Source organism: Myotis myotis, unplaced genomic scaffold, assembly GCF_014108235.1.
Source record: "Myotis myotis isolate mMyoMyo1 unplaced genomic scaffold, mMyoMyo1.p scaffold_m19_p_3, whole genome shotgun sequence".
NCBI lineage: Eukaryota > Metazoa > Chordata > Mammalia > Chiroptera > Vespertilionidae > Myotis > Myotis myotis.
Window position 1 is genome coordinate 103643632 of NW_023416335.1, and position 20437 is coordinate 103664068.

The window sequence follows — 20437 nt, forward strand, 5'->3', positions numbered from 1 at the left end:
AGGACATGACTAACCATGACCAACTTCCAGCTTCTAGTTAGGAATTTTTACATTCATACCACCATGTGGTTTCTTTTGGTCCCTGAGCTTGTTAGGTTTAATATGTGGCCTCTTTTTCTTCCACACTTAAACCACAAACTTTATTCAAACTCCATCCAGTTATATGATCATTTTACTATGCTAGTTTGTCATGCTTTGTGCCTTTTGAAGGATGTTAATTCTTCCTTATCCTTTAAGACTTTAATGTCACTGACAAATCTTTGTGAATTCCCTCAGGCAGGAAGGTACTTACTACCTTCCCTTCTACATATTTTCATAGCACTAGGTAATACAAGTAGCCTGGTATTGGTAGTAAATGTTTGGTTCCAATTACCACTTACTCATTGTGTGACTTACATCTTGGCTTCTTTATCTGGTTAAATAGGTTGCTACTATTTATCTCATAGGATTGAGATACATAAAACCAGTCCCCCAGTAATTGCAAAAGCTCCAAAAATGTTTTCTTCATTTTTATGTAAATCTTTAAGTCCCTAATATGTGTAAGATGTTAGAAATACATATAAAAAATGAACAGTCCCTTTGCTATGATAATAGGGGGCTAATAGCAGAAATAAACCTCACAATAGCATCTTTACAGAAAGATTAGTCATTCAGTAACTTCTTTGTGAATGGTCAACATATATAAGCAAAACCATATAATCCTAAAAACAGTTTATGAGTGTAGACTGAAAAAAAATAACAAATAACTTCTAGCAATTGGCATCAGATAAACTATGAGGTTACATTCTGTTTGAAAATAATTAAAAGTATAGTCTGTTTCAAGTGTTGGTTGTAATATAACTTTTACATAAGATATCCTATATAATAAAATGCTAATATGCAAATCGACCGAACAGAAGAATGACCGGTCGCTATGATGCGCACTGACCACCAGGGGGCACACGCTCAAAGCAGGAGCTGCCCCCTGGTGGTCAGTGTGCTCCCACAGGGGGAGGCTGCTCAGCCAGAAGCTGGCCTCACGGCTGGCGGTGGTGGGAGCCTCTCCTGCCTCCGTGGTAGCGCTAAGGATGTCCGACTGCTGGCTTAGGGGGAGAGGGCCTAAGTTGTCAGTAGGACATTACCCGTGGGCTCCCGGACTGCAAGAGGGCGTGGGCGAGGCTGAGGGGACCCCCGCCCCAAGTGCACGAATTTTGTGCATGAATTTTGTGCACTAGTATTTAAATAAGTGAGTAATCAGTAGTATATATTGAATTTCAACTAAATTTGGACAAAAATGTTCTATGTATTGGCTCTAACACATACAAAAACTTAAAAAAGCCCATCTAAGGATTTAATAAGTCACTTATAAAATATGTTATATCCATAAAGTTTATTTTAAAAAAATTGTTAAAAACTAACCATACAGGAATATTTATTAATATACTTAAAAAGTTTGTTCCCCGTGTTGAAGGAAAATACATTAGCAACATCTTCCAAACACCATCTTTATAAAAGTAAAACTTCTAGATGCTGAAATGTACTACAGTAGATTCTATAGTTTACACTCTTAATTATAGGATTGGAAATAATTCTCCCTACTCTGTCTCTCCAAATGTGGCAGTTATTATACTTAAATTAATAACATACAATCATGTTATACTACCACAGATCCTTAAATAGAGTACACACTGCATATTTACTAACAGAGCAAATCTCCTCTATTGTCACGTAATTAATTTAGATAAGCATTTGACTTTAAATACAAATAGAAATACTACATCCCATGATTGTAAACATTCACCAAGAGCTCCAGAGTATAATGAGTAATAGAGGTGGCCCAAGAGTCACTCAAATGTTTCTCATTCATTTGGATATTGCTGAGATTAAGTTCTGAAGGCAAATTATCACAAGCCTTACTTGTATTTCTGTAAGTAGTCAAAAATACCTGAAAGTCATTCTAAAGTCTATATTAAGCACCATTTTCACTTACTTAAATATAGAGTTAAATTCAGCAGTATATGTATGATCATTAATACCAGAAATTAAAAAATAACTGTGGGTCTCAAGTCCCCTTTTGTGAATACATAAGGGGTTCTGTGTTCCAATGATGCTAATAGGAATCACTCATGCATACCAAGGGTAGTAACTCCCCTAGAGCCACATGCAACCCATAAGTCTGAGGCACAAATTATTACTTTTGTCAGTGGACGCTATACAAGCAGATTTAAGGCTGTATTCGGCTATTAAGAGTTCAACCTCCTCTTTAGTATTCTTTTTATATAAATCACATACACGATGCAAAATTTCATAGGATGGGAGGTGAGAAGTCCCCAAACACTTTTTAAATATTCTCCATACAATTCATTATCAGCATATTTACACAAGGGGAGTGTTCATAATTAAAACCATTAAAAATGCAATCATGTTTTAAAACTCTTATCCCAATTTCCCCAGGATTACCCTCATTCTTATTTTCTGATTTTTGGACAAGTTCACATTTGTCAGCTTGTTCACTATAGTCCTTAGGCAATTCTGATGGTGTTCCAAAGGTAAATGCAAATTATATTCACTGCCAACCACTTTGGGACAGGCCTGGTTGCAAAGAGAATGGTGTTCCTGACGTTGAAGAAAAACTAGGAAACCCATCCGGCTGAGCTGGATAGCTTTCCAGAGCTGAAGCTGAATGGACCTGATAGAAAAAAGAACACACAGTTTAGCAGAATGCCAAATTCCACCAAGTCTGCACTTGCTTCTGTCTATGCAACAGTATAGATATTTGAGGTAGAAAAGAAAGAAAAAAAGTTGGACAATATCAGTCTGCTCAGTCTCCTAAAATTTTTAAGAAATGTTCAACTTCTTCTGATGGTGGAGGCGCACAGAAATGCCATTAAAATGATTTAAAAATAGGTTTTCTAGAGAAAATGTGCTTAAATTGTAGAAGACAAGCTGAATTTAACAGTCATGTATAAATATTCTATTTGTAAAATATTAAAACTCAGATTTGCAAATATATAAGCAGGAAAAACAATTCATACAGATGAATATATTCTATCACCTTAGTTACCTTTCTGAAGGAAGACAAGTATAATTTGCATATTTTGGAAGAATTAGCTATCATATCTCTAGACATTCTGCTAAGAGTCATTTTTTGCAAATGCTGGGATATCACTATTGGTATGGTAAGATTATCACTATAGAAGTTATATGACATTTTATTTATGCCGGACATTGTCTGTTTACCTGCTGTAACAATGCTGACTGTGCAGCTGCATTACGCTGCAATTCTTGCAAGGATGACTGTGAAGGGTTCTGGGAAAATCCAGGGATACCTGGAAGGGACAAAAGGCCTGGAAAAACAGAACTGCCTGCAGCTTGAAGTCCAGATGATAAGCTAAAATGATAGGAAAACAGAAAAAAAAAATAAGACATAAAAGCTATTGCTTCTATATTTGTCAAATACTATCTTAACATGTAAAAAAAATCTTAGAATTTCTCTGTTGGAAGAAAATCATAAAAGTCAGCCACTCACTAATATAAATGTACTTTCTGTTATAAAGTGTATTATATTCTGAATTCAATTAAGTCTATGTTTTGCATAGACATTATTTTTTGTGATTTTATAATCAGGATAAATTACCAAATACAAATCTTAAAATTATCTGAGTAGGCATTCATGTTTTATATATTTACCTTAACATGATTGAAGAGTCATAAAACATTTTCTTAAGCACTGAAGTTTCAGCCCAGAAAAACATAATTTGGCACCACCGAACAATTATATTGACTTTAATTTGAATGACTTAAAAATAAGACTATGAGCTATGAGTTAGGTAAAGAATGATTTTATCCTATTTCTAAACTATCCACATACCTGGCTTGTGCAACAAGAGCAGAGTTGAAATTGGAACTAAAAGCTGAAGCGAATCCTGGGAGGACAGGAGCTGGTGATGGGGTCGTAGCAGTGACAGGTAGTGGTGTGACTGCTGCAACTGTAGAAGGTGCCTGCAGCCCCGGGAATGAAGGGAGAGCAGGGGTAACACTGGGGGTGTTAGAGACAGAAAAGCCAGGGTAGGATGGATTTGAAGATGGCAAAGGTCCTTGAGTAACTGAAAAAAGTGAGGGGACAGCAGTTGACAAGGTAAGGGGGAAAGGTGTTGCTGAGACTGGTGCTGAGACAGAAAGCCCTGAGAGAATAGCTGATGTAGAACTAGGATGAGGGATAGATATGGATGTGACAGTTGCAGATGAGGTGACTATTAATGTCCCTGGAAGAGATACTGGTGGATTAAGAGATGGATTACCTGTCAAAGGAAAATTACTGGTCAAAGAAGTAAAGGGAGGAAGAGCAGTGAATACAGGAGTGATTGGAGTGGAGGAACCATGTGGTGGAAGGGAAATAGAAGAAAGGGGATTTGAAACATTCAAGGGAGTACTCAAACTGGAAAGACCTGATAATGCAGGATTAAGGCAAGTAGATAAACTGATGGGCACTGATGTTGAAGTATATGCATGACCTAGTGTCCCTGACAAACCTAAAGTGCTATGAGAGGGATTCACAGAATGAGATGGACCTTTAAAGGCTGAGGGAGTAGGACTTGTGGGTTCAGCTTTTATTGTAGCAGAAATAGTTGTTACAGCAGGGTTAGATGTAATATGCAAGTCTGAGTTACTTGGATGGGGGCCATGCAAAAGGATAGCTGAGGAACCAGAGCTAACTGGCCCTGAAGTTAAAGCTGATTTTGGAGTAGCTAGAGGAGATTGGACAGGCAAAGTAGGGGGAGAGGAAGTTGCGTTGGCCACAGGAGATGGAAGGCCTGGGAACATGGCCAATCCTGGAGTAGAAGACTCCTGTGGGGTGGGAATAGCTGATGGGGCATAACACTTGTTAGGGGCTAAAGCAGGAGAATCTGAGTTGTGATTAGTAAGAGAAGAGAGTGAAGACAACCCACTTGTAATAGCAGTGGATAAAGCAGGAGAGTTTATTAAATTGGTATCCTTTGATGTCAGAAAGCCTTTTAACGCAGACAGAAGAGGATTATTTAGACCAAGTGGACAAGCAACACTGGGAGCAGAACCACCAGCAATTACAGAAGGATTTGGGTTGGACATGCCTTGGGATGTTGGTGTTAAGGGCAAGGGGAGACCTGTAAAAACTGATGACAATGAAGCAGGATTTGGGCTGTTGGTAGAACCAACAGTAGAGGTGGCAGAAAATGGGAGGCTAACAAAAGAAGCAGAAGTAGAAGCAAATGTTTCATTGGAAGTAGGAGTGGCCCGAGGTATAGATGTGGCCTGAGGGACCGGGGTAGAAGTGGCAGAACCTGGCAGTGGAACTAGGCCAGGAAAAACTGAAGGAACAGGAATAGACATTGTGCTGTGGACAGAAGTGACAGCTGGCAATGAAGGGGTTCTGATAACTGTTGGATTTGGCATTGATGGCTGAGGTGTATGAACAGTTGAGGAGACCTGCCCTGGGAACACTGGAAGGATAGTATTCAGCATGTTCAGCCCAGAAACTGTGGCAGTTGCTGATGCTGATGAATGATTTGCTGCCTTAACAGGGGATGCAGTAGGAACAGGAGTTGCTGCAGGTGTTGCAGGATTAGAACCGTGAGGAGAAAAGAGTTGACTTGCTGGGGCAGAAAATGCTATTGGGGGGAAAAAGGCAAAAATTTATCATCATGGTGAAATGTCAAATTTTAAATCAAAATAAAGGCATAAAACTTTTTGTAATATTTAACAAATATCAAAGTAAATCAATGACAGGGATAATAGGCTATTCCAATGTATATATTACTAGATTCCATTACCAGGATTTTCACTATGAGGCCCTGTTAGATCCAGTTGTCTCAGACTCTGCTTAGAACACTCATTCAACTCATAGTTGATAAAGCCTTGAGCAGTTAGCAAATAAACTTTCTTTTCATATTTTCCCAATTATTCAAAATTTAAAGAATTTGTTTTAATTGTGATTAATGTCAGTGTGCTAACTTTTCCTTTAATTCTTTCAAGCCACTTATCTAAAGTAATAATACAAGTCTTAAGAGCTTTTAGGACATCACTTTCCTTGTAGGGGCATTTAAGGCCTTCCAGGATTTATGCCAATTTCTCCAGTCTTCTTTGTCGAGACTTTGTGAGTTGAACTAAGTATTTCAGATTATCAATCTATATAGATTTTTTTCCTTTAAGCATTTTCTCATACTGACTCCTCTATACTACCTTAACCTCTAGCTTTACATGGCTTGTCCTAGGAGCTCCTTTAGGGACAGAGGCCATGTATATATCATCTTTAGAGCCTTAGCACCTAGCATAGTGCATGGCATGTGTGTATTTAATGTGTTTACTGCACTGGATCCATCATGATTATCTCAACTACAGTTCCCAAACCCATTTAAGCACTTACGCCCAAGACTTCTTAAATTTCTATATTTTTAATCTGATAAAATCTATAAATAATTAACATACACAATACTGGGGATGATTTGGGTTTCTTCCCTGAATCAATTCAGTGACAATGTTTAACTCTGATGATTTATTTGGTACCAAATGGCTTAAGTAGCTAATGTCATAATGACAACTATCTGCTGCTATACTCACATCAAAGTCTGTTTTAGTTGTAAATAGACAATCTTCCTTTTGTAGTAATAGATTGATAAATTTTTGCATGATTAAGACTTAAATTTTAAAATCTATGCATAATAAAGACTATTTTGACAAGGAAGCTAATGTTAATGAAGTTACATTTATGCTAAACATGGGTGGGGAAGGGATCATAGGAAAACTGCATATACACAATACATTTCTATACTAAGTGACAGCCAAAGAGTGCCATATGGTACAGTAGTTTTACAAAAGAAATATGGTAGAACTTGAAAAACATAATATATAAGTATATAAACTTTAAACTCAAAAGGCCTTAAACCTGTAGCATTTCATATTGTAAGCAGTAATTTAGTTTCAAAAAACTAAGACTAGCTATCATTTTAAATTTAGAGTAAATAAGAAAATAGATTTGTACTTTTTTGGGTATTTGTTTTTATAAGAACTAGAATCAAAAAAATATATACCTATTTCTGTGTTTATAAGTAATGTACCAAAAATTATTTAAGTCAACATTGGTTGGGAAACATTTGAGAATTCACCATCTTATTTAACTACATGCCAGAGACAACATAGTTAATGACAGACTGCAATGTAAAACCAAACTGTCCCATAGTGTTCTTTATAGAGGCAAACTCTGTTTATATACTAAAGCAAAAGCTATATACTATTAATCATATTACCTGCAGTTAAAAAGCAACAAAACAAAAATAAACCCCACTTTCCTCTCATCTATTTCAGTCTTAAACATAAAACACTACCTGTCAGATCTTGTGCTAAGTACTTTATGCCCACTATTTCATTTGTCCTCACATAACCCTCTGAGATAGGTACTAATAGCCCATTTTATAGATATGCAATCTGAGGCTTGGTGTGATTAACCAACTTGTTAAAAGATTATGCAGGAAGGTTTGGAACCCCCACCATATTGTGAGATTTACAAAATCCTTCCTGAAGGAAGCCTCTGAGGGTGGCCATGACTAGGTGTGCAGCACTGCTGCCACCACCGAAGATCTCCACGCCAGACCAAGCCACATAGAAAGCCATCAGGAGTTAGGGTCTGGGGGCTGTGGCATTTGCCAGGATAGGGGCTGTCAGCTCCCTAGCCCTGGGTGTCACTGGAATCGGGAGCTGGACAGAGGCTCAACTGTGAAGCCAGCCAGGAGCACTAGGGGCGTGGGGGGAGGTGGCCGGGTGGCATTGGCTGCAGAGGCTACAGAAGTGCAGCTGGGGATGCCCAAGGCTGAGACTCACCGGAGAGACTGGCAACAGATACCCCGCCATCATCCCACCTCAGAAGTTTGGCCCAATCTGTGTCTGTGGGAGGGGCCACGTGGTATAACTCCGAGACAGCAGAGGGGTCTGACTGGTACACCTAGCAGTAAATCTGAGGGACCCTTTATTCCCTGGAAGAACTTCTGGTAGAGAGCAGGATTGGGGCTGGATAGTGTGCCCTGGAGAAAGGGGGTCAGTTCTACTTTGAACACAGGGGAGGCACCCCTTTCTCCACGTCTGGAACAGCTGCTTCTGTCCCACCCTGCAGCAACCTGAGGCAAGGAGGAAGGGCTCTGGGCTGGAAATTTGCACTGGTGCAGCTGGGTCTGACAGTGTGGGGGGACTCTGACATTTGGCCTGGTCAAAGCCTGGGTGAAGACCCGGCCCAGAGGTGGCCAGATGCACAGAAAGATTAGAGTGCAAAGCAGGGCTGATTTTTATTTATTTTTAAATCCCCTCCTGCTTGAGGTGGAAGCAAGGGGGTGCAAGTGAGCCACCTAGAGGTGAGGCATTTAAAGGAGAGGAAGTGCCAGCCATCCCTCCTATAAACTACAGGCACCACCCCCAACATAAGTCTGTTTAAACCATCCTGTCTAGGACGGGGATAACCCACAGTGCCCAGTTCTACAGGGGAAGGTGTGGGGAAGTATGAAACTTGTTTGGAAAGTTTGTAAGGAGGAATCTCTGAAAGGTCTGGGGCATCCAGGGGAGCTGACCAGAGGCAGCTACCCCTGCCTTAACTTTTCCAAATAAGTCTGAGCCCCTGGGTGTTTTACTGGAATCTTTATGTTTATTAGTCTTTAGACGTCCTTGCTTAAAGGACACTGCAGATGCATGTGTCTTCTCAAGGATATTTACCCTGCTGATAGTATCTAGAAGTTAATTTTAGTTCAAGCTTTTGTTTCAATAAAAGCGTAAAGAGGCAGATGAACAGGGCTGTCTGGTTCCCATAGCCTTCTTGTTCACAGAAACACACGTCAGAGTAATTATTCATCCATCACTCAGGATCTGTTAGTCAGCCCTGGCAGGAAGGAAGAGCAACTAAGAACAGGGACATTCAAGGTGTGAGAACTGAGGCTGATGCAGCCACTGGGCTATAGAGGCTCTTCCCACTGCACTACTTGGGAATCCACCTTGTCATGCTTCTGTCAGGTTGCCCAGGGCCAGGCAGGGACAGCAACTGACATTGGCTTGCACCAGAGAACCACTTGAGAAGCCTGGAACCAACACATCCCAGGCCAGATTCAACAACAGAGCAAAATCCAGTGAGCTCCACAAATAGCAGATCCAAAGGTTTTCTTTTCTTCTCTTTTTTTGTTCATATCTATTATGTCTCTTTCCTTTTATTCTATTCCTCCTTTACTCTTTATCTTTAATATTTCTTATTTTATTACTTTCTATTCTTGTTTTACTTTACCTATTCTATATTTTCATTTATTATTATCCTAAAAATTATTAGTATTTCCTTTATACTTTTATTTTTTATACTTATTCTATTTCTTTTCTTTTTCTTCTTTGATATCCTCTCTCTTTTTCTTTTTGTTTTTTTTCTCTCCTATAATACTTTTGGTCTTTGTGGCTTTGTTTTTCTCTTTTAGTCTTTAATGTTTTAGTTTTGTTTTATTTTTCATGTTGTTCTTGGTTTGGCTTGCTTTGTCTTGTTTTGTTCTATCAGCCTTGTTTTGTTCTGTGTAACAGTTGGCATAACATGATTGGGGCTGAGCCAAACAGGCAGCAAGCGTGAGGGCTGAGCTCACATACGAAAGGGATGACAGAATTCAAGACCCAAATACAACAGGAGGGCCCACAAAACCCAAACGGGATATTCCTACTGCACCCACGTCAGAAGGTCAAGGGGGCCACTTCACCAAAGAAGGCCACTTCACCAAGACAAGGAGACATAGCAGTCATATCAAATACACAGGAAAAAAAACAAAACCACAAAGAAACAGCAACAATGGGAAAACAAAGAAACAGGCCCCAAATGAAACAACAGGAGGAATCTCCAGAAAAAGATCTAAATGAAATGGAGGCAAGCAATTTTTCAGAAACAGAGTATAACATGATGGTTTTAAGAATGCTCAACAAAGAGACAGCATGAAAAGGACATAGAACCCATGAAAAACAAACAGTTGGAAAAGAAAAATGGCATAGCTGAAATAAAGAATACACTACAAGAAATCAACAGCAGGTTAGAAGAAGCAGAAATTCAAATCACTGAATAAGAAGACAAGGTAGAAAAATCACTCAAAAATAGCAACAAAAGGAAAAAGAATAATTAAAAAGCATGAGGGCAGCTAAAAGTAACTTTGGGACAACATGAAACTAGACAACATTCGCATCACAGGGGTACCAGAGGGAGAAGAAAGTAAAGTGAACAAGGGATAGAAAACCTGTTTGAAGAAATGATAGAAAACATCCCTAATCTGATAAAGGAAAAAGTCACACAAAAGCAGGTAGGACAGCAAGGCTCAATCAAGATGACCCCAAGATACAGCATATTAAAATGGCAAACGATAAAGACAGAGAATTTTAAGGGCAGCAAGAGAGAGGCAGTCAGTCACCTACTAGGGAGTTCTCATTAGACTGCCAACATAGTTCTCGACAGAAACACTGTAGGCCAGAAGGGAATGGCAAAAAGTATTCAAAATGATGAAAAGCAATGATCTGAAACTAAGACTACTCTATTCAGCAAGGCTATTATAAAAAATTTAAAATAAAATAGCCTCCCAGAGAAAAAAAGGCTCACGGAGTTTATCACCACCAATCCAGCATAAGAAAAAATGTTAAAGGGACTGCTGAAAGAGGCATATAAAGAGAGAAACATAGGCCTGAAGAATAAAAATAGCAATAAATATCTATCTATCTATCTATCTATCTATCTATCTATCTATCTATCTATCCTATATAATAAAAGAGAAACATAAATTGACCGTCCCTCCGCTACACTCTCCAGCCAACCAGGAGAGTATGCAAATTAACCTAGCAAAGATAGCGGGTTAATTTGCATACGCAGGTGCCCAGCGGCCTGGGTCCTGGGAACATCCTCGGGACCCAGGCTGCTCCTAGCCTGTAGGCCCGTGCATAGGCCCTGAGCAGCTGGGGTCCCAGAACACCCCCGGCCACTCTGGGCCTACGGGCGCAGGCGCCAAGGGGATGTTCCCACCCTGGGGCCACTTGCGCATGCACAGGTGCCAAGTGGCAGCCTGGATCCACGCCCCCCAGCCCAGCGCCCATCACGGGTCGAACAGGCCAGGCCAGGCCTCCCGCATCGATCCCGGGGCAAACAGAACAGGCCTCCCTGCGATTGCTGACGGAGTGAACAGGCCAGACCTTCCCCCATCGCTGGCGGGGCGAACAGAACAGGCCTCCCCGTGATCGATTGCGGGGCGAACAGAACAGGGCACCCTGTGATTGCTCGCAGGGTGAAAAGAGCAGGCCTTTCTGCGATCGCTGATGAGGTGAATAGGCCAGGCCTCCCCCGATTGCTCATGGGGCGAACAGAACAGGCCAGGCCTCACCGCGATCGCATGCAGGGTGAACAGAACAGGCCAGGCCTCCCCGTAATCGCTTGAGGGACGAACAGAACAGGCCAGACCTCCCCGCGATCGCTCGCGGGGCGAACAGAACAGGCCACGCCTCCCTGCGATCCCAGGCGGAGAAGCCGTTCCGCTGAAGAGCCTGCACCATGGACCTGTTCGGGTAGGTGGCGCGGAGTCCGGGGCCTCTAGCCTGCAGCCACGGGAAGTCTTCCTCTCCCCAGAGTTAGGAGCACCAGCCCAGGTCCACCCAGGCGAGGTCCTGACAGCCGGGGTGAGTTCCTACAGGCTGGGGTTTGATCCCTAGGCATTAGCAGTAGGAGAACAGTGCCTTGGTTATTGCTGTGTGTCCAGGTTTTAATTGGACAAATGCCCGGTGGTTCTGGGCGCCAGCTTAGCAAAATCTTTTAGGAGGAGAATTCTGTCTGGGTTTCCTCAAATTCCCTCAGCCACTACTCACCCCTCTGTAAAGGTGCAGAATAAGTGAGGCCCCTTAAATAAAAATCAGAGGTCTACAGCAACCATGGGCCTCTCTCATCACAGTCATTTGGACTGGATGGCATTTGAGTATTTATTTAGGCACCATGACAGGGAACACACAAGCTCAAGTCATGATCCCAGCCCTTAAAGAATTCATAATCTTATTAGAGTGAGTGGATGATAAAAGCGCAGTAATGACATCAGAATGTAAGGCAACAATAGAGAGGAACAGAGGCAATTGCTAGGATGATTTTCCAACAATTAGTACAAAGAGTATGTGCTGTGAATTAAATAAAAAAAATATATGTGGAAGTAGCTGCTTCATGAGTATGGGATCCCTTCCTATTTTAAAGGAAACTGAGTTCCATGTGAACTGTGTAATGTGCTATGATATCTGAGGCACAGGACAAGGGAGGCTCTAAGTGTACTATGCTTTGATAATTGAGTCATTCTTTATTGTTCAATGTGATTTATTTCTGCACGCCTCAGTTTTGTAATAGTTAAATTACTAGGATAATACATCTTGCTATAAAATATTACTAGAAGAGCAAATGATCAGGTGACATTTATTGTTATTTTCTATACATGAACACAATCTCTGGTATGCTAAAGTGATAGGTATTATAGAAATATTCAGATAGGGAGACCTACAGGCTTGATTAAAAGTGAGGCTTACTATCACAACCCAAATTTATTGCTTAAAAAAAAAAGCAGGGAGCCAACTAGAAACTGAACCAAATATAAACCCCTGAAGGGCAAATGTAAATTGGATAAGCTTTGCTATTACAAGAGCAAGAAGAAAAAATTCAGATGCAAGAATCAGAAGTACACTGCATCCACTCTAAGTTGCTGTTAAAGAAAAATACTTAATACAGATTGTAAAGAGATTTGTTCAAAGAGGATTTCCTAGAGTAGGTGGTATTTCAGTTAATATTTTAAAATGTGAAGAGGTTAGCTAGATAAGAAAAAGGTGTAGGGGTCCCAAATTGCAGAGGGTGCAGGGGGGGCTGAGGGTCCCCCCCATCCACGTGCAGAAATTTCGTGCACCAGGCCTCTAGTCTATCTATATAAAAGCCTAAGCGACTGTTATGATTGAACGACCAGTCACTATGATGCACACAGACCACAAGGGGGTAGATGCTCAACGCAGTAGCTGCCCCCTGGTAGTCAGTGAGCTCCCACAGCCAACCTCCTGCGGCCTGCCACCAGCGGTTGGCCCACCAATTGACACCAATGGGTGGGGGGGTGCTGGCCAACCTCCCGCAGCCCTGCCCCCTTGGGCGGCAAACCTCAGGTGGACTCTCCCCCCCACCAGCCAGTTTCCCACGGCTCCTTCCCCAGGCCGGCCAGCCCCCCAACCGGCCAGCCAACTTCCTGGGGTCCCTTGCCCCGGCAGACTGGCTCCCTGATAGGCCTTGATCACCAGCCAGACCAAGGGACCCCACCCATGCACGGATTTGTGTACTGGGCCTCGAACCAATAATAACATTAAATGTAAGTGTATCAAATGCTCCAATCAAAAGACATAGGGTAACTGAATGGGTGAGAACATGACCCATATATATGCTATCTACAAGAGACCCACCTCAGAACAGAAGACACACACAGGATGAAAGTGAAAAATTTTTCCATTCAAATGGAAATAAAAAATAATCAGGGGCAACAATACTTACATCTGACAAAATAAACTTTGAAACAAAGGCCATAACAAGAGACAAAGAAGGTGATCTATAGTAATAAAAGCATAATATGCAAATCAACCGAACAGTGGAATGACCCTCTGGATGACCACACTATGATACCCACTGGTGCCAGGCCAGCAAAGGCGGGTGTGATGCGATTGGTCGGGGGTCCTGTCATCGCCCCATGATCACCCCACAGAGGGAGGTCCAGGCCACTGTCTGGTGGGATGAACAATCAAGGGGTTCCACAATCACCCCAAAGAGGGAGGCCCAGGCCACCGACCAGTGGGCTGCGGCAGGGTGGGCTGAGCCTCCTGCTGCAGGGTGCAATCTATTGCCCCAAGTGGGAGGCCCAGGCTACCCCATGGCGGTGCTGTGGTGGGTGGTCGGGGCCTCCCTCTGTGGCAGTGATCCATTGTGGAGCCACAGTCATGTGGGCAAGGACTACCTCATTGGGGCAAATGATTGTGGAGCCCCACGATCTATTGCCCTGAAGAGGGAGACCCAGGCTACCTGGCTGGTGGCACTGCAGAAGGTGAGTGGGGCCTCCCTCTGCGGGGAAATTGATTGCAGGGCTTCCAGACCGCAAGAGGGTGCAGGCCAGGCTGAGGGAACTCCCCTTCCCCGTACCAGTGCACAATTTCATGCACCAGGCCTCCAGTTACATAATAATAAGGGATTGATCCAACAAGTAGACATAACCCTGGCAAACATATATGTACCCAATATAGGAGCATCTCAATATCTACAATAATAAAAGAGAAACATGCAAATTAACTGGCCCTTCACAACGTCCACAAGCCGCACCCACCAGCCAATCAGGAGTGATGTGCAAATTAACCCAACAAAGATGGCGGAGGCAGGAGCCGGGATACTTGCATCACAGCCATAGCTACCATGCAAGCATCCGGCTCTGGCCGCTCCAGGCCTGTTGGAGACGCAGAAGTCAGGGGAGACAGAGAAGTCCGGCTCCAGTGCCTAAGGCTGGCTTCGGCTCAGGAGATGAAGAAGCCGCCTACCCCATGATCCCAGGCCACAGCCAGCCAGAGAAGCCGCCCACACTGCATCCCAGGTGAGACAGAGAACCTGGGCCTAGTGCCTGAGGCTGGCTGCGGCCTGGGAGACAAAGAAGCCGCCTGCCCCGTGATCTTAGGCCATAGCCAACTGGAGAAGCTGCCTGCCCATGTCCTTGGGGAGACTGAGAAGCCAGGCCCCAGTGCCCGGGGCTGGCTGTGGCCTAGGAGACGAAGAAGCCACCTGCCCCATGATCCCAGGCCGCAGCCAGCCAGAAAAGCTGCCCACACTGCATCTCAGGGGACACAGAGAAGCCGCCCATCTGCGGTCCAGGCGCCAGCACCTGCGGCTGGCTGTGGCCCAGGAGACGGACAAGCCACCCATCCCAAGGTCCCAGGCTGCAGCCACCCGGAGAAGCTGCCAGCCCTGTGGTCCAGGGCACCAGCGCCTGTGGCCCGGGAAATAGGTTCCCTCTTCTCCCACTGAAGTCATTACTCCAATATTCCCCTTCTAAATTTTTCTCCTCTGCCGCAACCCAACTCCACTTTTCATCTGAAAGATACAGATCAGAGAGAGCAGTGTTAAAGCTTACATTTTTAAGCTGGTAAGGTTGGTACTTAAACATATACATGGAAAACTAGAGTCCTTAAGGTAACAAAGGCTACAAAGGGAGGGGATAGGGACAAGGCATGACATATTATATGGGGACTGAAAACTTTGCAATGATGAAAATTAGTGAAGATATGAATCAACTAAAATAGTTGACAGGGACAATTCTTCCATCTTTGAAAATATCAACATCAAGTCTGTTTAAATAGATTTTCATCTGCATAATATAACACATTCTGACAAGACCAATGTGGTCAGTGTTGTGCCAATAAATGTTTAACAACTGGCTCTCAATCAAAGAAAAAAAACACTCTGATTTATACTATCGGCCAATTTATGTGGCATAAATTCTCCATCTATGGCTTATTTCAGCTGCTAATGTGATGCCACTAAATGCAGAGCTGAGGATAAACATGCAATAATACACTATTATATTCTACCAGAAAGACCCAAAAGATATAAATAATGCCAAGAGTCAGAACAGTAAAGTGTAGTAAATAATTGAGGCGTGATGAATTTTGCTTTTAATGTAATTTATTCACTTTTAAGATTATATAATTTACTTTTTAATAATGACCATGTTTAACAACCAGCTTGCAAAATTCCTGAAAATTTGTGAGCCAGTAAGAACAGGCTCTAGCACAATACTGAGTGAAGTGTAATGGTTAAATGGCATGGCTCATGGATTTGAAATGAGACTCAGCCACTTTCAGGTTTTACTGATCAAGTTACCTGATCTCTCTATACCTCAGTGTTCTCATCTGTGTAATTATAGTACCTACTGTATAGAGTTGTTGCAAAGATAAAATGAAATCTGTGTATGACACAGCACAGTACCTGAAACAATAATTCACTCAATTTGTTATAAACTGTTACTACCTCAATACGTTGTTGACAAAATTACTCATGCTGAAAGAATGAAATTTTATTAATGAGAAAAATGCCTTATTTTGCGATCTACATGGAGACAGTCAGTTTTACTTCCTAGGAGTAGATGGTAATCTACTACAAGAAACTGCAAGGGAAAAATGACCTCGATTAACATGATTGAGGCAATGTATTATTAGCTGGATCATAAAACAAAGATGATGCCATACATTCTGGGATACATCTGCAGTAAGAGGCTTCACCTCAGGTATTAATTCTGATCAACTAAGCATCAGACTTAAGATGAATGGTGAGAAGGATTCTGAGGTTGCTTCTAGACTTAGCAGGAATAGAACTTTAATACATAAGCAACAGTTATTATGCTTAATGATGGCAAGAAAAAACAGACCATGATCTATTCTAATAAAAGGGTAATATGCTAATTAGACTGCATGTGTTCCGGATGACCATCCGCATGTCCTTCCCGACAAAGCCGGGCCTGGGCAAAGCCGCCTGCCAGCAGTCCCGGACACCAGCACCTGCAGCTGGCTGTGGCCTGGGAGACGGAGAAGCCGCCCACTCTGTGATCCCAGGCGCCAGTACCTGTGGCTGCAGCCCGGGCGAAGCCACCTGCCCATCCCCTGCGGCTGCTGCCGGCCTGGGCAAAGCTGGCCCGGGTCCCGAGTGTCTATGGCTGACCAGATGGAGGGTGCCTGTGGCCAGCTGGAGGAGGGAATTGTGGGTCCTGGGTTTGTGGCCAAGGCAGAGGTGGTTAGGGGCAATCAAGTCAGCAGGGGAGCAGTTAGGGAAGATCAGGCTGGCAGGCAGAAGCAGTTAGGGGCAATCAGGCAGGCAGGCAAGCAGTTAGGAGCCAGCGGTTCTGGATTGTGAGAGGGATGTCCGACTGCCAGTTATCTCCCGAGGGGTCCCAGATTGGAGAGGGTGCAGGCTGGACTGAGGGACACCCCCCCCTCCCCCCGTGCATGAATTTCGTCCACTGGGCCACTAGTATAATAATAAAAAGACTGAGAATAGTGAAAGTAATCTTGAGAAAGAAGAAAGTTCAAGGTATCATGCTACTTAATATCAAACCATACTACAAAAGGGTATATTAATCAAAACAGCATGGTATTGGTATAAAAATTAAAACCTAGCTCAATGAATCAGAATAAGGAGCTCAGAAATAAACCCACATATATGTGGTCAATTAATCTATAACAAAAGAGGCAAGAATATACAATGGGGAAAAGACACTCTCTTCACTAAATAGTTTTGGAAAACACATAGATGCAAAAAAAATACCTTGATCACTTTCTTACACCATATACGAAAATAAACTCAAAATTAATTAAAGACTTAAATGTAACACCCCAAACCATATAACTTCTAGAAGAAAAACAACATAGGCAGTAAATTCTTTGACAATGCTATTAGAAATATTTTTGGATATTATCTGCTCAGGTAAGAGAAAGAAAAGACAAAAAAATTAGACTACATTAAACTAAAACAGTTTTATAAAGGAAATCAATAAAATGAGAAGACAACCTACTGAATGGGAGAATATATTCACCAATGATACATTCAATAAGTGGTTAATATCCAAAATATATAAGAAACTTATACAACTTTGCACTAAAACAAACAATCTGGTTAGACTGTCCAATCTGGAATGGACAGAAGACACAATATAATATACAGATGGTGTATTATATAATTGTACACCTGAAACCTACATAATTTTATTAAGGAACTAGAGGCCTGGTGCTCAAATTCATGCATGGGTGAGGTCCAGGTGACCCGCCCCAATTGGAGATCAGGACAGGGTGCCTGGGGGGAAAGGATATAGGAGGTTAGCTGGCCAATACTGCCCCCAATCGGGGATGGGGGGACTGATCGGGGGCGGGGCCAGCCGGGGGTAGGGCTCTTGGGCGATGGGCTAGGCGGCCCCACCCCCTGCTCAAACTCCTGCTTGAACTCCTGGTTGAGGGTACAATTTGTATATTAGGCTTTATTATATAGGATATCACCCTGAAGAGATATTTCTCCAAGAAGCACATATTGATAGCCAGCAGACATATTAAGATGCTCAAAGTAACTAAACATCAGAGAAAGACAAATTAAAACTACAATGAGATATTACCTCCTGTCAAAATGTCTATCATCAATAAATCAACAAACAAGTGTTGGCAAGGATGTGGAGAAAAGGGAACTCTCATGTACTGTTGGTGGGATTGCAAATTGGTGCAGGCACTATATATAACAGTATGGAGATTCCTCAAAAAATGCAAAATAGACCGATCTACCATAAGCCAGCAATACCACCTCTGGGTATTTATCTGAAGAAATCCAAAACACTAACTCAAAGTGATATAAGTATCCCTACATTCACAGCAGTGTTATCTTCAATAGTCAAGATATGGAAGGAACCTAAGTGTCCATGGACAGAAAAATGGATAAAGAAGAGTTAGTATATATATACAATGGAATATTACTCAACCATAAAAAATAATAAAATATTACCATTTGTTACAAAATAGATGGACTTAGAGGGTATTATGTTAAGTGAAATAAATCAGGTGGAGAAAGACAAATATCATATGATTTTATTTATATGTAGAATCTAAAAACAAACCAAATGGACAAACAAAACAGAAACAAACTCATAGATACCAGGAACAACCTTAGGGTTGAGGGGCTTGGTGAAAAAGTGAAGAGATTAAAAATTGTAAATTGGCAGTTACAAAATGGTCATGGGAATGTAAAGTACAGCATAGGGAATATAGTCAATATTGTAATAACTATCCTATCTAATAAAAGAGAAACATGGTAATTGGCATATGACCGCTACCCTTCCCATTGGCTAATCAGCGAAATATGCAAATTAACTGCCAGCCAAGATGGCGGCCGGCAGCCAGGCAGCTTGAAACTAACGTGAGGCTTGCTTGCTACAGTGACGGAGGATTCGAATGTTCCCTGCCTGCCTTGCTGGCCTCTGAGGTTGCAGTTTAAGAAACATTGCAACAAATATAGAAGCTAAACAAAACCCCAGAAACCAGCTTTCAGCAAGCCGAGATCTCAGAGCTGGAGTTATACATTGTTTCGATTATAGAACCTAAACAAACCAGATACCTTCTTTCAGCAGCAGAAGCCTCAGAGCTGGAGCCAAGCCTCAGAGCTAAAGCTGGCCCAGAATAAAAAAAAAAGAAAAAAAGGAGCAGTTGGGAGCTTCAGTCACCCGCGAGCCTGAAAACAGCCCTCAGCCCCTCACCCAGACTGGCCAGGCACCCCAGTGGGGTTCCCCACCCTGAAGGGTGTGTGACCAGCTGCAAACAGCCATCATCCCCTCATCCAGGCTGGCCAGGCACCCCAGTGGGGACCCCCACCCTAATCCAGGACACCCTTTAGGGCAAAACAGCCAGCCCCCACCCATGCACCAGGCCTCTATTCTATATAGTAAAAGGGTAATATGCCTCCCAGCACCAGGATCAGTGGAGCCGCGAGGCCTCCAGGCACCGGGATCAGCGTGACTGGGGGCAGCTCCCAAACCCCTGATCGCCCTGCGGCTCTGTGTATGACGGGGGCGAAGCCACAACCTCCCTATCGGCCCTGCTCTGTTCCTGACAGGGGAAGGCACCCCAACCCCCTGATCGGCCCTGCTCTGTGCCTGATGGGGGGAGCTCCCCAACCCCAGATCGCCCTGCGGCTCTGTGTGTGACAGGGTGCGGCGCCCCAACCCCCCCCCCCACCCCACAGGCCCTGCTCTGTGTGTGATGGGGTAGAGCCATAACCTCCCCATCGGCCCTGCCCTGAGTGTGACAGTGGCGGCGCCCCAACCGCCTGAACGGCCCTGCTCTGAGTGTGACTGAGGGTGGCATCGCAACCCCCTGATCCGCCCTGCTCTGTGCGTGACAGGGGGCGGTGCCCCAACCCCCCAATCGGCCCTACTCTGAGCCCAACCAGGGGCTGCACCTAGGGATTGGGTCTGCCCTCTGCCACCCGGGAGCAGGCCTAAGCCAGCAGGTCGTTATCTCCCAAGGGGTCCCAGACTGTGAGAGGACACAGGCCGGGCTGAGGGACCCCCCCTGCCCCCGAGTGCACAAATTTTTGTGCACCGGGCCTCTAGTATATCTAATAAAAGAGAAACATGCAAATTGACCGTACCTCCAGTCCACTCACAAGCCACACCCACCAGCCAATCAGGAGCGAGTATGCAAATAAACCCAACCAAGATGGCGGTGGCCACAGAGTTGGAGTTGACAGGAGGCTTGGGTTGCCCCTGGCTATGGAGGAAGCCAAGCTTCCTGCCTGCCCTGGACGAACGTGGGCTCTGCTCAGGCTACAAAGTTTCAATTATAGAAGATAAATATATCCCAGATACCTACTTCCAGCGGG

At 43.4% G+C, this 20437-nt stretch overlaps 1 protein-coding gene across 5 annotated transcripts in view; it reads right to left on the reverse strand.

Annotated features, from left to right (window-relative positions):
- Positions 1-1354: 1354 nt before the first annotated feature.
- Positions 1355-20437, reverse strand: part of PROSER1 (proline and serine rich 1) — a 69703-nt gene continuing 50620 nt past the window's right edge. For all 5 annotated transcript variants that reach the window (XM_036297796.1, XM_036297797.1, XM_036297798.1 and 2 more), the window contains 3 exons: positions 3851-5627; positions 3220-3370; positions 1355-2668 (listed from right to left, as the gene is read on the reverse strand). In XM_036297796.1, the coding sequence (XP_036153689.1) occupies positions 2546-2668; positions 3220-3370; positions 3851-5627 (2051 nt within the window). In that variant the 3' untranslated portion in view covers positions 1355-2545. The remainder of the gene's footprint in view (positions 2669-3219; positions 3371-3850; positions 5628-20437) is intronic.